General features: G+C 40.4%; 1 protein-coding gene across 2 annotated transcripts in view; it reads right to left on the bottom strand.

Annotated features, from left to right (window-relative positions):
- Nucleotides 1-3,266: 3,266 nt before the first annotated feature.
- The window catches only part of ARID5B (AT-rich interaction domain 5B), a 538,980-nt gene continuing 524,369 nt past the window's right edge, over nt 3,267-17,877 (bottom strand). For both annotated transcript variants that reach the window (XM_086921775.1, XM_086921776.1), the window contains one exon: nt 3,267-10,924. In XM_086921775.1, coding sequence (XP_086777901.1) covers nt 8,774-10,924 — 2,151 coding nt within the window. In that variant the 3' untranslated portion in view covers nt 3,267-8,773. The remainder of the gene's footprint in view (nt 10,925-17,877) is intronic.

The raw sequence follows: 17,877 nt of genomic DNA, 5'->3' as shown, positions 1-17,877 counted from the left end.
CCCACATAAATGTATAACCAGACTGGTAACAAAAATATACATTACATTGTTTTAAGAGGACTAAATATGATCGCTGACGACATCAATGACTGAATACTGTGCTCCTTTGATTTAGCTATGTAACGCTATGACATTATTGGTTGCAGGGTATGGCAAGTGAACAATGCGAGGTTGTCACTTTTTGTATTTAAATTCACAGAAACACCAACAACTGAAAACTACAGAAAAATGGGCGGTGCCTCTTAATGAGAGAGAAGAAATGAAAGTGGTAGCTTTTATTCATGTGAAACATAGGCGGTTCTCAAAATAAAAAACAGAGCGATTCACAGCTATCGCTGAACTGATCCATAGCTGCAGGAGAAGATAGTTGTCAGAAGTGGCCCCTCAATAGATTGTCGCCCGGTGGCTTCAAGCTTCTATTTTCGGCAATTTGGAGGTCTTTCTTTCCTTCAAAGCCCTTAGGCCCACATGCATCATTGTTTCATTTTGCACTTCCTAATTTGCGATTTTTAGGGAATCGCAAATTAGGAAATGCAAAATGGGATGCATGTACATTTTCTCAAAATATTTGAGAATCGGTAAAAATCGCAATTTTTACCGATTCTCAAATATTATGCGATTAGCAAAGTGCGAATTCGCAATTCCCATTCATTCCTATGGGCTAAAATGCCCATAGGAATGAATGGGAATTTGCAAATTCGCACTTAGAATATCGCAAATCCCGATTGCATTTCAAGGGTGGAGAGGGGGGGTTCAAATGACCCCCCCCCTGCACCCATGAAATGTTGTTTTCGCATCATGTTGCACACACACAAGTCCTAAGGACATGTGTGTCCGTAACATGAATGTGTAAAAAATGCTTTTGCAGCGTTTTTAACACTTTTTGCAAATTTACCGAGTGGTTCAACCACTCGGTAAATTTGACACCCTAATTGCGAATTCGCAATTATAAAAGTAATCATGCATTGCTTTTAAGAAATCGCAAATTTGCGATTTCTTAAAAGCAATCGCATTTTTAGAAATCGCAAAAATGTTGCGATTTCTAAAAATGCTTGATGCATTCCAAAAAGCATTTTTGGAATCGCAAACGGACGATTTCAAGGAATCGCACCGTTTGCGACTCCAAAAATGCTTGATGCATGTGGGCCTTAATGATTTAGGGCCATATGTATCATCAAACTATTTTGCATTTCCTAAATAGCGAATTTTAAGGAATCGCTATTTAGGAAATGCAAAATGGTATGTATGAACAAAATCGCTTTTTTATAGCGATTCCTTACCATTCCTAATTTGCGATTAGCAAATTGCTAATCGCAAATTACCCATTCATTTCTATGGGCCAGGAGGCCCATAGGAATGAAGGGGCAATTTGCGATTAGCAATTTGCTAATCGTAAATTAGGAATTCTTTCAAGGGTGCAGGGGTGTCTCAAGAACACCCTGCTGCACCCCTGAAAATAACATTTGGGGGCATATGGCGCACATACATGCCCTAAGGGCATGTATGAGCGTCATATGACACCTTTGTTTTTTTTGGAAAAAAGCTTTTTAAAAAGAATTCGCAACTTACCGCCAACTAGAAGTTGGTGGTAATTTGCGAATCCTTATGGGCATTTTTTGAATATTTTTTCCTTGATACATTGCATTTAAGGAATCGCAAAATTTGCGATTCCTTAAGTGCAATCGCAAAATAAGGAATAGCAAATTTTGCGATTCCTTATTTTGCATCAAACATGTTACATAAATACCATTTAGCTAATTAGCATTAGCAAAGGCCGAAATTCGCGAATGCTAATTAGCTTGATACATATGGCTCTTAGTGTATGTTAGTCAGGTGCAATGTGGGTACTGGTTATGTATGCCAGATGACCTCTGGACCCAGTGACCTCTTAGGGCTCTAGAAAGGACAGCCACCACAACCCTTTCATACATAAGAGCTATGCCAGATAGTATGTGGAAAGCAGGGAGCTGATGTGCTAGCCGTTTTGAGTACTTTATTTTAGGATTCTGTGGATACAAGTACTGTAGAATTACTGTCAGGCATCAGGATACGTCTTTCTTGAAAGATCATATATGACACATCTCTGCAACTTAACTGGTGAAATGTTCACCAGCAATTCAGGGAATGTGAACTTCCAAGCTCATGAAAGCTAGCATTAAGGGGCATGTGTATCAATCTCCGTGTTTGCGATTCTCAAATAGCGATTTTTTAGAAATCGCTATTTGAGAATTGCAAAACGGGATGTATTTAAAAATTCACAATTTTTTGGCAAATTCCTAATATTCCTTAATTGCGATTAGCAAATTGCGAAATCGCAATTAAGGAATACCTTCCCATTCATTTCTATGGGCCAGGAGGCCCATAGGAATGATTGGGAAGTCATTCTCAATTTGCGATTCGTAATTTGAGAATCGCAAATTGATAGTAATTTCATGGGTGCAAGGGTGTCATAAGGTCACCCTGATGCACCCCTGAAATGAACGTGTGCACATATGGCGCACTATGTGCGCCACATGGCACCTTTGCAAATGCCAAAAAGTGCATTTGGGAAAGAAATAGCAAATTACCACCAACTTGGAGTTGGTGGTAATTTGCGATTTCTTAATGAGAAATCGCACAACTTGGGTTAAGGAATTGCAAATTTTGCGATTCCTTAAATTTGCGATGAAATTATTCACATACATACCGTTTTCCGAATTTTGAGTCGCAAGCACTGCTTTTTTGCGATTCGCAGCATTTACGAATCAAAATTCCGTTGATACATATGCCCCCAAGTATTTTATAAGGTATCTTTTTCAACTAGCAGCAATTTTTTTTTAATCTAATCTAAGACCTTTATATCTCTGAGCTACAAATGAAGAATATTTACCCCTTTTTATTCACTACTCAAATTCTCAAGAATAGTGATTAAACTAATTGGTGTAAAAAAAGCTTAGGATATTCATGGATGGTCCATGAATATCCTAAGCTTTTTTTACACCAATTAGTTTAATATATTCAAATTGTAGCTGCATGAAAGATTACCATGCTCTTAGTAAAACCCAACGTGAAACCTACTCCACAATACCTTTTTCGGGGGGCGGGTGGGGGGGCTGGTATTGCTTCAGCACTGGTAGAATCAGCAGTAATGAGGCATTTTTTCTATTTTCACTACACTTTCATTTTGGTCCTCTACTGTAAAATATTAGGAACAACTATTTATTGACAAATTGTAAAACAGTTTTTAAGATTAAAACAGTATTCATAAAGAATAAATGACAACAGAATAGATAATAACTTTTTTTATTAAATATTACAGTGATCAAAAAGTACAAAATATTTGTCACAGGGCTATGTGATTGGGAAACTATTGGCACATAATTCAGTATCAAAAGCATTTTAATGGTTACAATTTGGAAAACATACAAAAATTGAGTGTTTGTCATTGGCTCAGCTTAATCTATGGTAGTGTCTCGTCTAATGCATAGGTTACTTCAACAACCTTTCAATCAGAGAGAAACTACCATGTTACTGGGCCATTGTACTATATACAAATAATCACCTTACACTGCACACGAATTACATAACCTGCATCACAATTAGTGCACACTATTTACAACAAACATTTGAAAAAAATGTATACCCAACTACTACAATATACTGCCATTATTAGAACAGATGCCTATATCTCTGTGGCGCAACAAAGATATCAAGTACATTTACAGCAAATATCCTGAAAGTGCTCACGATGTTCATTTAAATGGTGTGAGCAGCACATTAGCAAACAGTAACTTTTTAGTTCAATCAAATCAAAATGCAAGGGCAGGAATTATGACATTTCTGTGTCAGAATGGCATTCCAAGGTTGAAATAAAAATTTGTATTACACTCAGGTGATGTTAAACATGTTAGGGAGCCTTCCAGTAAATATTCACATTGGCAAAAAATAAATGAGGACCTCTAGTACTCCCATTTAAAGTCTGAAGCTTGATGCAAGCCTTGTGATTAAAATGTGAGCCTAACCTGACCAGAATTACTATAGTAAATATGGCCATTACTTCAGAGTACACACACTGTTTCTTACCTAGACCTTTGCTGTCCATAGTAGTATTCATGCCTCCCATTTTACAATTCATGTTGCTCCATGTACAGCAAGCAGTCTGTATTTGAGTGCCTATATTGTTGTCAAGGCCTCTGCATTACCCCATGCTGACTTTAATTAGGTAAGCTGTATAGGGTTAGAATAGTGTTTGCTTAAAAGGCACACCGCATTACAAAAGAAAAGCTGTTTCAAGCCATTTATCATCATATTATACAGGGGATAATGTACAAGAATTCTGCAGGGTGTAAAAAAAAGTAAATATTTAAAATGTATAGGCTATTTGGTGAGCACTGAACTGACACCTAAATTCTGCAGTAAGTGCATAAATAAACCAGTTACAACAATGTTACTGGACCAAGAGTAGTGATAGACGAAATGAAAAGGTTGAAATCCCATTTGGGCTTTGCTTCTAATTCGTATGCACTTTACATGCAAATAAAATTTACTCAGTACCAAGCAGCTGCATAAATGATTTTATCTCCCTGGTGAAAGATTAAAGAATGAATAAAGACCTCAGTACGTATTACAGTGCTTCTTGGGAAAGCTCAGGGTAAACAGATTTATGACTATTTTCCATTAGATTTTTAATTCTCGGTAGAAAAACTTTCAACAGTCGGCTAAAGAAAAAGACATGCCACTTTTAAACACGTTTGGAATATTTTCTACGTTTTATGTTGGGGAAATAAAAAGAAACATCAAGCATAACATATACTTGGATTTCATAATCACCATGTTTTTCTTTCAGACAAACCTTGTGTCATCTTTAAGAGACTCTTGGGAAAAGAAATAGTCTACAAATTTTCCATGACATCAAAGCCTCAATGGAAAGGAAAATAAAAGAATAGCTCAAGTGACATTGTCTGGGCACATGGCACTCTTGATGTTCTTTACTCGCTTCCAATATATAAAGCACACGCAATTATGTTACATCAGTATAAAAAATATAATAGCAGTCAAAGTATTCTCTGCAAGTTGTTCTCATAACTGCTGGTGTTATCCTGCACTGGAGCACATTTACTGTGCTCATTACAGTTTACGACGAAATGATACTATGAACTGAAATCAGTTTACATTTACTTATGCAACAAAAGAATCCGCATTTATTTTAAATGATGGGTATCCTGTGCTCCCATTTCATTTTTACAGCAACAACGTTGCAAGGATTTTCAGTTCTGCTGGCAAAATGTAATGTTGCTTCTTGCAGTGCCCTTTGGCATTGCGAGCCTTCTGCATTCTTTAGATGCGACCAACAGGTGGCGATAAAAGACTGCCCCAGCTTTCCTTATGAGAGCACCACCCCTGCTGCGCAAATTGACCATTGTATGGTGTAGCCAGACGGCATATACTGGTGCACATATTTAGTCATTGTGAAGAAAAAAATGACAACTTTTTTCTTTGAGGGCATAGCGTCAAGGGGCAATGCATTTACTCTGTGATAAACTCTTTAAAAACATACAGTGTGGATGTAAAGGAAATTGCAAATTGGTGAAAATAAAATGAGAATTGCAAGTGTTTTATTATTTTTATATAATAATGTTTTTCCAAAAGGGAGATGGGCCTACAACAATGAGTACGAGTACTGTCCCGATCACCGAATTGCAAGTGGGAGGCCATTTTTACAAGTGATGTAAAAGATTGTGTAGGTACAAAAACTGACATTTATGAAACGAATGCATCTTTATTGAAGGGCATTATTCGTGCAAGTTTTTGAATTGGCCTTCTGCTGCTAAGTTACAGGCCAGTGACAACGCCATGACAGTCATACTCAGCCTGAATGAATAGGATTACTCTAATCAGCCTCACATGATTTGAAATTAGAGGCGTTATTCGTGTTTTTCAAAGAATGTCTGGCCTGCCGTTTATTTTCCTTGCGTATGGTGGCAAATGGTTCGTTTGAAGTCCAATTCCTATGAGTATTTGCCAATATTGTTTTTATCTTAATTGTCCTAATGTATTTTGACTTTGTAGGAGCCGTTACAGTAGTTATACTCAATTTCCAGTATGAGGGCTGCAGTCATTTCCAGGTGCAGTATTACCACACCATTATCAGTTTGTCCCTATGGAATGGGGAATTGCTGTAGAAATGTATGTTTCTGCAGTGAATTCCACATGTTATTGCCGAATTCTAGGCTAGTTACCTTGGATATATTCCACGAAGTTTTAATGTGTTATTGATTTGCCCAGGTGTGGTAGTAGTGCATGCAGTAAACTTAAATATTTTGGAATACCTATTTGGGTGGAAACTCTTTTTTCAAACCAAATCGGGAATACACAGATTTTTGGAGTGAGGGCCCTGGTGGTCTCAGTAGTTTGTACTAAATAGTATCCTTTATTCATTCACAAATGTAGCTCGCAACATGTGTTGTGTGTGTATTTGCCCACTTTCACACTGATAAGTAGGAACAAGTTTGTGGGTTTCAAAAACATTTGATATAACACCCAACAACAATTAACATGCAAAATAGTTCTTTGAAGCGTCTGTAGTAAGGCGTTATGTAATGGGTTATGCTTTTCATGAGGCATAGTGAGAATGTATAACCGGGCACAAAATAAAGAATATTGGTTGTTTAAGGACAGGTCTCGGGGTTTATTAATTTGGCGCGGAGTTACACATTAAATACATAAATTCTCTGACAAAAAAGTTAAAATATGAAGTTTGTATTGCATGTAATCTAAACAACGTTTGATACGGTGCCAACATATAGTTCAAGCCAAATTCAAATCTTGATAAACATATCCTTCCTCTGGGTGGTTTACACGCCAGCATTGCTGTATTTCCATTGGAATGCAGCCTGCAGATGTTGACATACATTCTAAGAATTCAGGAACTGTTCTACATGACATCTCTGGAGGGACATCAATCAGAATATCTTTGAGATGAAAGTGGCCATTTCGTGTGCATTGTAGCATTTTGAGTAAATTCAGTAAGCATACTTTCGTACAGTGCCTGCAGGTCTAGGGCATCAGTAACCATAAATACTTCCAACATCTCAAAGAACCCTTGTCATGTAAAAGAATTCCAAGTAACCAAAATAGAATTCGAGAAAAGAGGTTATTCATTTAGAACAGGGTTATTCGACTTTATTTGTGTTCACCTTTCAACTCTGATAACTATTTAAAAAAGTTCAAAAGAAAAGTATCAGACGTGCAAATTAATTAAATGATGGCATAAGTTCCATGGATGAACAAAAATTGCAATTACATCACATTTAAATTTAAACCAACGTACATTCTGATTAGAGAACCATTATCTGCAAATCCTGTATCTGATTTTAGAAACTGCTGAGGAGCCTAGAAGCATAACTGGTTCATTTTTCTCACAAATAATTTAAAAATTATTGAGTCTCTTTCGCGCTAAAGTGAAAATGTAGTCAGTGATGAAGGAAACGAAAGGACAATTATTGAAGATAGACAGTACTCGGTACCTCAAACGTCATCCTGGAGATGGTCTTGTATTGGGGCTGCTTGAACAACATCCTTTATAATTCCTTTCTGCTAGATTTGGTAAGGTTTTGTAAAGGGCTACCTTTCAATGCAAATAGCAGGACAAAATGTATTTGATTTGTACTCAGCACGGTAACTATTTAGCCAACACTTTATTTAGAGAATATGTTTATCTTTGTCAATCATCTGATCAAGAATTTGCTTTGTTCAGCATGGAGTTCCTGAACAGTCATAGCAAAAATTAACAGTTTATATAAATAATATGTTTATAGCGCTTCCCACTACACTTCTGACTTTTCTAAGCACTGTAAATAACAGGCATTAGTATTACCCAATTTGATGGCGCTCACTGACCTCGGAATGATGGAAGGCGTATTCTCCCTTGCCAGGTTTAGAACTTGTGGCCTTCATGTCCTTCCTGTTTCAGCAGCAATCATTTAACTCAATGAGTCATCCAGCTGGACAGAATCCCTCTTTATCTTATATTGATATTTAAGTAAACATATTCTCAATCAACAATATATTTTTAAAAATCCACAAACTTTTATGAATATCTCACCTGTGTAGTATGACTTTATTTCAGTGATTCGTGAACTGTGTAACCAGCCCAGACTACTACAAAAGAAAGCCATTCAATGTCTATAACAACAAATCATCCCAGATTAAACACACTGCAAGTACTGTTTGATTGCAATACCATCTGCTTAATTCATATGAACACATGTAGTTTTAGATGCACGTATGAATGCTTCACTGAAGTGTTTACCGCTCTCCTCATAATGTAACATTGATCAAAATGAATTTTATTTTGTACTGTACATTGCATTGCTACAGCCTTAACAGTCAGATGAAAATGAACCAATCAAAATACCTAAATTGTCACCTATTGTAGTACTCCTGCTTTATTTCCTAGGGCATGTATTACTTTGTTCTGTGAAGATGTGGCCTGCTTAAATACTATTTTAATGGATTTTTCCAACTCTAATTGGCAAACCTTTCACTTCCAATTGTGCAATGTATCTTGAATTAGCAAATGAGACAAGGAAACCGGAAACAGGAGTGAGATGGTACCAAATCCTAAAAAGCAAAGTCTCGAACCACAAAAACCCTGTCTCAGCTCCCTCTACATAAAGGAAATACTTTACAAAACAAATTCTGTCGCCGCCCCCCTCAAAACAAATAGATTAGTTTGGTACAAGGAATGCAACAATTATTTTTTAACTACTGTTACTGATTTCGCTTTCAGAATTTAAAGTTTTGTGCTAGGATGAACAGGTGACAACTGTGAAGATGAAAAGGCATTTTGAGGATTGATCGATGCTAGAGGGTACATGTTGTTGTGCAAAAGGTCGCCGTATGAGGATCCAACAGGGGCACCTGCTGCCAAGTGCCTGTATAGCTGCTGGGAATTGGCTGAAGATGCCAGAAGCTGTCTCTGTACCATGAACGAATGAAATGATATTGGCTGCATTACTGGGGAATACATAGTCTGGTTTTTCAAGTACTCTAAAGGGTGCGAATATGCAGCTGGGATCCGTGAAGCCAACCCAGTACATAAGGTACCTGGATAGAGACCGGAAAACACTGGTGAGGAAACAGGATATTTATGGCCCTCTAACATACTGTCAGAATTGGAGTCATGCACAGTTTTACTTCTTTCTCCACCTGGATTGGAAATCTTTTCTCTTCCAGAAGTTTCTTTTGGCACATGCAGTGGGGATACAATTCTTATTTTTTTCTCTGAAGGATCATTGTGCACATCATCCAGGCTTCTTTTCAAAGGTCTTGCCATGCCTATGTTAACAGTTTTACTGGTGGGGACTGGATGGACTGTACCTTCCACCCGTCTTGAACTTTCAAACCTCATGTTGTGTGATGGTTCTAATCTAGCACTGGAGTCTGCCACCTTTTTTGGGGTGTTTATCATTGGTGATACACGACAGGCCTTAGGAGTGCCTTCACTGCTTACAATGTGGCTATTCTCAGACTTATACTTCAGTAAAATAGGTTTGCTCTCATATTGCACCATTGTATGTGGAAAGCTGACCCCATGGATACTTCCACTTTGCTTGTTTATGGTTTTGGGTAGGCTTAAATCTGTAGGCTGCTCATCTGTTGAAATTTCTGAAGACAGTTTTTCTTGCTGATGCAAAGGTGGATGATAACTTAGATTATTTTTATCCTGATGCTTGTGTTGAGAAAATGTAGGCTTTCTTTCACAGTCCCGCAAGGTGTCTCTTGAGAAGCTCTTTGCAGACTGCTCGCCATGAAGGTGATGCTCAGTCTGTTTAAACAGCTTGTGCAGATGAGGAGAAGAGTAGAAGTCTTCCAGAAAGTTGGCTACACGTGAATGCTGTCCCGGCCTTTTCTTTCCATCTGTCTTCAAAACATAAGAGTCTACGTGAGTATTTTTATTAGGCTTAGTGAAATCACAATGAGGACCATCTGATTTACTTGAAGGATTCTGCTTTGTACAGTCATTGGTGGGTGGTCGTTCCTCTTCATACCTTGTTTTAAAGCTCTGTACATGCTGTATCACTGAGGGTCTGTTAACTGAAACGGGCTCTTTGATACACCCATGTGAAGTTTGCTGTTCACTAGCAGATGGTTCATCTCTTGCATTTGTTCTTTTTTTGCTGATTAATGGTGGGGGGGATCCGTAGGGATAACTACTAGATAAGGAGGCTCCACTAACTTGCGACAACAGTTTTTTCTTTGCTAGAGGAGACATAATTCCTGGGTTCCCCCTTGAGTACAAGAGTGGTGCATAGTTAAAAGTAGGGTTCTCATTCCCAGGGGCTGGCAATTCTTTTTCTTTTAGTATATCCAGTGACTGTACAACGTACACTTTTGTATTTTGCTTCAGAGCATTTTGTAATATGTTACAGTCCATTGCAGATTTCAATTCATCGGATCCCAAAGGGTCCATCTTTACTGTGCAGTTTGCCACATAATCAGGTAATTGGGGCAGATTGTCATCTTCCATCTTTGGATTTTGCACATGAACATGGATGTCGGGGAAAATGGTGAAGGACGCTCCTTGAAGTTCTTTTTCCCCAGGGTCTGTAAAAGACTGAATACTTTGCTCTTGCTTTGCAGCAGACTGTTCATCTGTTTTAGTGCTTGAATGCTCATCTGAAGGACATGATTCTAGTTCTGATTTGGAGTCCGATAAATTACTAGAACCAGAAGTTTCTTGCTCTTCCTTATCCTCTTCTTCCTCGTGTCTGCTGCCATTGACTTCCAGCAGGTCTAACTTTTCCATGGAAACAACCTCTGTTGCCTCCAGTGCTAAAGACATAGACTTTTCTGGTAACTTCTCCGCATCTTTCGGTGCATGGACGTCTGATACAGCATGCTCCTCTTTTACTCTTTCTTGACTCTTATGATCCAGTGAAACCTGATTAAAAAAATATATATATTAGAATCCACTCACTGTGTATGCTTTGATGTCTTCTAATAGTGTTCAACTCAAAGAGCCATGCTATTTAAACAGCACTGAAGACACTCAATTCAAATTACTACATTAGGCAAAAAACCTCCAGTGAATAAATTCAAAGCCACATTTAATATGCTATGTACATAATTTTGGAATTTGCTAATCAATTTGTTGACAGCCCTATAAATTAACATATGACATAACTCTAAAAAACAACTTGTTATAACAGTAGCAAATCAGATGATGGCATAAGATAGGTCATCAATGATGTTGTGAATGAGGTCATTAGTAATGCATGGCGGGGCATGATTTACAGTCTGAGCAGCTTACTTTAACAAGGGAATGTTAGTGTTTAATTAACTGCAACCATAGCACCGCTTTAGGAGTGTTTTTGTAAGGGAATTTCTATATTCAAAAACACAGAAAAACCATTCCTGAAGCATATGCAAATTTGAAGTCTCCATGAAGAGATTACATGTTATAGCTCCAAATACATTATTGGTACTGATAAAAGTTGACCACAGAGGAGGTTCAAAATATATATTTCATTTGAGTAATGCTGGGATGTGTAAACCTTAGCAACTGATGGTGAACATGCACTAGTTTCAAAAATCATATTATATGGTCTGTAAAAAGGAACTGTGGAGGACATGAGTAGTAGCCAAACTGTACTTAGCGATCTAGATAACCTCATTATGGTATGACCAAAGTGATGCAACGACAAAATGTGAAGAATATGTGCTGCCATAGCATGCACCCATTGCTAAGTGGTGAACCTAGCCTATCTTGTCAAGGGATTTAGCAGCTTTTGCATGCCTCACAACTTGCTAAAAAGGTGCCATTTTAGAAGGAACAATTAAGTTAGTCCAGCCTGTGATATTCAGCAAAACTTTAGTGACTTTTTTTCATAGAAATACCATTGTACATAGCCTAGTGAGAGTCAAACTTTTAGCCTGGTTATGGTTCTAATACTGTCTTCCATTTCCAATACCTTTAGCACATTTCACCACAGTGACTAGGTCGTCTCCTATATGGCCTGATGCACAATCTTTCAATTCGAATACTCTCAGGGGCTTATTTAATATGGCCTTGCATCATGCTTGCACCACGCAATGTGGTACATGCACAACACTAAGCTTCAAGGCATATTTAAGAAGCCACTTTGCATGGCTTTGAATTGCTTCATAAATATGGAGTAATGTAACGCAGCACAAATCGCTGCATTGCCTTACTCTGTGCAAGGGAGGCTTTCCCTGGGCGTTGCGTTGGGTGTTCCCAAACGAATACCATGTTTTTGACTCTATCCCAGATTTACCAAACCTGGTAAACCTGGGAATGCACCAAAAAGATACACCTCTCCAACTGAAGCATAATGAGGAAAAATCTATTTATTTCTCCTCATTTTTTCCTCGTTCTATTTGTGCTGCATTCTGCAAGATAAGAAAATGCCTCTATGGATTGTTTTTGTGCAGGAAGGTCCTACACACAGGCTGCCGAAACGGTGCCAGGGCAGGCAGAAACAACAGGAATTCACTGTATTAGATAAATACGATGCATTCCTGCCCTTTCCCTGTTACGCAGGGCAGCCTGCGCCACAAGGTAAGGTGCTGCGCTGCCCTGCACCACCGTTCTCATAAATATGCCCCTCAGTGTGTTGAATAACAATATCTGATCCTTTTGGTTTAAAACATAGATATGTTCAATAATAATCACTAAAAGGCTAGTGTTTTTGTGATATTACCTCTTTGAAGCCATTTTAATATGAATGTGGTGGGTATTGTTTAAGGCACGCAGTACATTAGTTTGTAAGGTAAGGCAAAAAAAGCAAAGCAATAAGTCGGACAGCATCATTTTGTCTGCAACTGCTGATATCACAGGCCTGTTCTGAGCAAGCATACATGAAGCCAGATTATACCCCTAAGTAGTATACATTTCTTACTGTGTATGCTATCCAGGTTCATTAAAATATTCCTTTTTGTATACAGTAAATGTGAACTGTGGCACCCGAAAGTGTTCTGCCCGGTCACACAACATATTTAATATTCATGAAAAGCACCTGCACAACATGTGGCCCTCTCCATCAATCATAAAAAAAGTGTTTAAAAAAATGAGGCACAGCCCCGGGGGATGGGGTCCCTGGGGCCACTTGAGGCCTAAGGAGGGGGGCCACACAGCCTCCTTAAAAAAGAATATTTAAAAACATCAAAATGTAGCCATGCCCCGGGGGATGGGGTACCCGGGCCGAAATTGGCCTCCTTTCCCTTTTTGAAAATGTTTTTGTATTTTTTTTTCTAAAGCAGGCCCTGGGGGATGGGGTCCCCAGGACCCCAATTAATGTAAAAGGAAGAGTGGCCACACAGCCCCTTTGTAAAATAAAATAAAAAATAAAAAAGCGGGAATCGCGGCAGAGGCCCGCCCCCTAACTGCAGCACTCAGCAAACTCACCCCCTGGTACGTAGTAAGTGGGGGAATTAATTTCCCTTGAATTCTGAGGGTCCCTGGGGGCCAACTAGCCCACCAGGTACCTCCAGTATGCGCCAGGGAGCTGCAATGCAGAGAGGTGTTCATAGGCCACACCCCTTTTTACACCTCTCTGCAATGCAGCTCTGTGGCGCTTACTGGAGGTACCTCTTGGGCTAGTTGGCCCCCAGGGACCCTCAGGACTCAAGGGGAATTAATCCCCCAATTTACAACACAACAGGGGGTGCTTACTGGAGATACCTGGTGTGCTAGTTGGACCCTCAGGATTTCAGGGGTTTTGGTGGAGCATCCAGAGACAAAGTTGCAGTCCCCGCCATTAAAATGTCCATGCCAAGATATCATGATGCAGCCATTGTCACTGTAGTATAGAAGTCTGGGCAGTCAATATTTGGTGTGTAAATGTTCATGGCCATTTAAATCCCCATGAAAGATTATATATATGCCCTCCAGATCTAGGACAGGACTCCTGTAGTGAAATGAGACCCCTGGAGCCACCCAAATTAACGTACGTTGGGAAAACCAAGAATAAGATGTGGTGTAAAGTTGTCCCTTCCCCCGTTTGCAAAGCCGAGGGATACAGCCCCCCCCCACACGTGTTTCTTGCAATAATGCTATGGACACATTATATCCCTACAGATATGCATACACTCTGCAAAGTTTTTCAAATCCGGCAATACTCCGGACATTCCAGGACATTAATTTAAATGTCTGTCCTGCCATTACCAGCTCCGATTACACAGTCCTCGACCCAGTAGATGGTCTCCACCTCTCACCACCCATCCAGTCCCCCCGAATACAGAAATGTAGACCTCATTATACCATTACCAATCTTGTCTAACTTCTTGAAAAATGTAGGCTCTCCCAACTCCCCCCCCCCCCCCACACCACTTGGGCAGCTACACTCCAATGTCCATTCTGGCAAAGAGCCAGGCAAGAACCAGCTTTTGCCACCCAATTCCTGAAGCCACATCGCAATTTATGATCAACTACTTTTAATAAAACTTGGGCACTGTGCTAGAGGGCAGACCTCAACAGAGATGCAAAGCTGCGGACCTCAAGCCCCTCCGCCATGCCCGAGTACCTCTCAGCATGACCTCCAGCCAGCAGTGACAGGTAAACTATGAGTGTGACCTCAATAAGAGACAGCAGATCGTTTTGTCGCACATCCAATGATCCCACCCCACGGAGTAGCCTTCACCCGAGTGTTCATAGTTTATGGATTGTCCGCTAGAACCGCAGCACTCTCCATGGGGCACCCCAACCTTTCTGGCAATCCCACAGCCTTGTAGGCATATTAGTACTTCAAGCAGGACCCAATTCTGTGCCATCGCTGGCTGTTCTAGGATCGCCTCGATGTCCCTGGAGCTAGGTTCTTCAAATCCAGGATAACCTCGGTGCCACGTATGGGGAATCTGAACACACTATGATTCACACAGTGAGCGTGATCCGTTCTGACTTCTTTCACGACCATTTCATCAAGTGATCCATGCGGATTTTCTCTGAGTGTTCGAACACATCAAGATCCCTTCACTGGTTGCCTAGATCCTGCTACTCTGCAGAGTGTCCAACCACTCAAAGGCCTCTCCTTGCGTGCAGCAGTGGGCTGGGACACTGTACCCTGTAGTGAGGGCTCACCAAGGGCTTACCCCTCCACATTCCAAAACAGAAGGCTCCGCAGGTTAAAAGTGTCAATGTTCATATGAGCAGACGTTCTGAGCTGCCCTGACCCCAATACAGTGCCGATTCTCAAACCAGGCCCCCACAAGGGCAGGTTCAGTTCTCTCCAGGCAGATTAGGCAGCATTTATGGAGCATGGGGGTGAAGACGGCCCCCGATGGTTAGGGATATTTGCAGAATTTGCTTTATGCCAGCAGGAGCGCCGTTAAAGAGCATCTAGGCAGCCATGATGCAGGCAAGGCCCCTCCTCCCTCTAAATTTCTCTCCCTACCCAACCTCTCACTCGCTCCATGTTGACCACCACTACTGGCTTTGCTAAAGCTGAAAGCTTTTTAAAATGAGCTGATATTTGGGAAAAGAAAGTGGCGACTGGACATCTGAAAGTATATTTTTCTACTTTCATGATGATCACCATGTTGGTTAACACATCTTAGCACCCATCTTGAAAATATAGAAAAAGTGATGCTTACATACTATTATGGGGACCACCACTTGTGTGGTGCAATGCAGTGGCCACCTTGAAAGTTGAGAAAATATTTTCATACATTTAAGATAGCAACCACGGTGCCTCATGCAACATTGGGCCTTATTACGATATCAGGTGGCAGCCCATCCATCAGCTTGTCTTTCAAGTTCTGCCTGACAACTTGAGGCATTTATCCGACCGCTGTATTATGAAACAGGATGTCCGACCGATGCCTGCGGGTGGAATCCACTCCATCTCCGGCATGCTCATTGTGGCGGACGGCGATAATAACCCCCAAAATGGAGGGGGTGTCTGCTCAGGCACCGCCGTGGGGATTACGATGCACGTTTCCAACAGCTTTTCTATGGCAGACTGACTGTCATAGGAAGGCTGCCAGAAAACGACTTTGAGGGCCCCTATGCCCCCGCTATAAGGCCTGGAGGGCACCCAAACATCCATGCATCCTGCCCTGCCTATCAAACTGTGTATAGATGTTCAAAAAGTGTATTTTTCCTATTGCAGCTTGTGCTGTGCCCCGCAGCACAAGCCACAACAGCAAACATGCACTTTCTGTCTGCAGTGAAGGTGGCTGCATCCTAATTTGGGAACCAGAACCGCTGATTCCTTGTCGCGTGGTCCATTTTCTGACACAATGCTAGTCGGACCGGCATCATAATGATCTGCCATGTGTCCATCTTGAAAGTAAAATAAATGGCCTTTAAAGATTGCTGGTCGCTAGTATTTGCTTTGCCAATGCCAATGCATTATAAAAGCATCGGAAACTTGTGGCAATAGTGCTGACAAAATGCTCTGGCAAACAAGACTACCTGGAATCATTCTAACTACAAGGTGTCATCAACGGAAGGTAAAGAAAGCTGTTGTTAGTCAGAATCCAGCAAGGAGTTGCAATAGAATTAGTATCCTGAGAGTCCAGACAGGTTTACTGAAACACGACGGATTGGAATGCTACCCTAAGTGCTCTTGCCTGAGGTTTAGACGCTTCGCTAGCATTCCTCTCATCCCACTTTGTGCGATTTGTAGACAAACAAAATCAATAACTTATCTTATTTTTCTAGTTGGTTCCTAATTCCTAATATTTGTTGCCTTAAAAAAAGTGTCTGATCAGGTTTTTAGCAAAAAGTAGCCAATTTAAATGTTCTGTGGGGCCTCCTACACACAATTTCCTAGTATACTCAGATTACTGGCTGTACGTTCATTTGTGATGAAACTCTATCTCTGAGCCTTTTACTCTACATCATGATAACCTCTGCAAGAGTTGTGCACTGGTTCTCAAAACTCACACACACACACACATACCCTTTGACCTTTCTCACTGGGTAGTTAGGACCACGTTTGCATATGAAAAGCCTCTTTAGTTTGCTAATAATTTTCGTGCGGTTTGACAAATCTTCCAAGAACCTTTCAAAAAAAGTCTCCTCTAGCTTAGCTCCTTCTGGAAAGTTTTGGGGTTATCTGTCAAGCAGGGTCCGAGAAAAAGGAGGAGTCACAAAACTTGTATTCCCTGTTCATTTTTTCATAGATATTTTAGGCACAGCTACAGCCCCCAAATGGCTGAATGGATTTACACCAAATTTGCCAGAAAGTTAATCTTTGTCCAGAAAGTGTGCTTTTTATAATCGGATGTAAATCTGTTCAGTAGTTTTTGAGAAATGAAGCCTCCAACTTTATAGCTATTTCACACCATGGTTGATCCGTGGGGCCACCACATCTCGAGATTAGATCTGATTGCCTGCCACCACATCAACAACGATGTGGCAGCATCTATCTCAGGATTCCGGACTCAGCACCTAGCCCTGTAAATAATGTTAAAACATCCCCATATAAAGTTTAGATAGGGTCGTCCACCCAAGTTTGTGAAGGTATGCATATTTGTCATTAGAATCTGGGGAGGGGTTAATTTGGAGATAAGCTTTTCTCTTATGTTTGTGCTTTACCTTGAGCACATGATTTACTGAGTGGCGCTGCTCACATTTTGATCAATAAAAAGTTGTGTTTTAATTCCACACAGTCAGAAGCAGCGGTCTAAGTCTGCTTCAGGTCACCCAAACGTCCCCCTAAAATGAAAAATGCTCCAATTGTACCTCCTGGAGTTAAGGTGAAAGCTGACACTGCAAGCCCCTCTCCACCCCCACTTAGTGTAACGTGCTGAAAAACTGTGGATTTGGGTTGTTGTACATGCTGGATAACTGCTCACTGTGGTAGCTGTTCAGTGAAATCTTCTTACAAACCCATGGCCTACGTATGAAAGCCTGTTGTGCCACTCTTTCCA

The sequence above is a fragment of the Lissotriton vulgaris genome, chromosome 5 (genome assembly GCF_964263255.1).
Source record: "Lissotriton vulgaris chromosome 5, aLisVul1.2, whole genome shotgun sequence".
Taxonomy (NCBI): domain Eukaryota; kingdom Metazoa; phylum Chordata; class Amphibia; order Caudata; family Salamandridae; genus Lissotriton; species Lissotriton vulgaris.
Note: the sequence above shows the minus strand (reverse complement) of the source record. Positions and strands in the feature narration are given on the sequence as shown.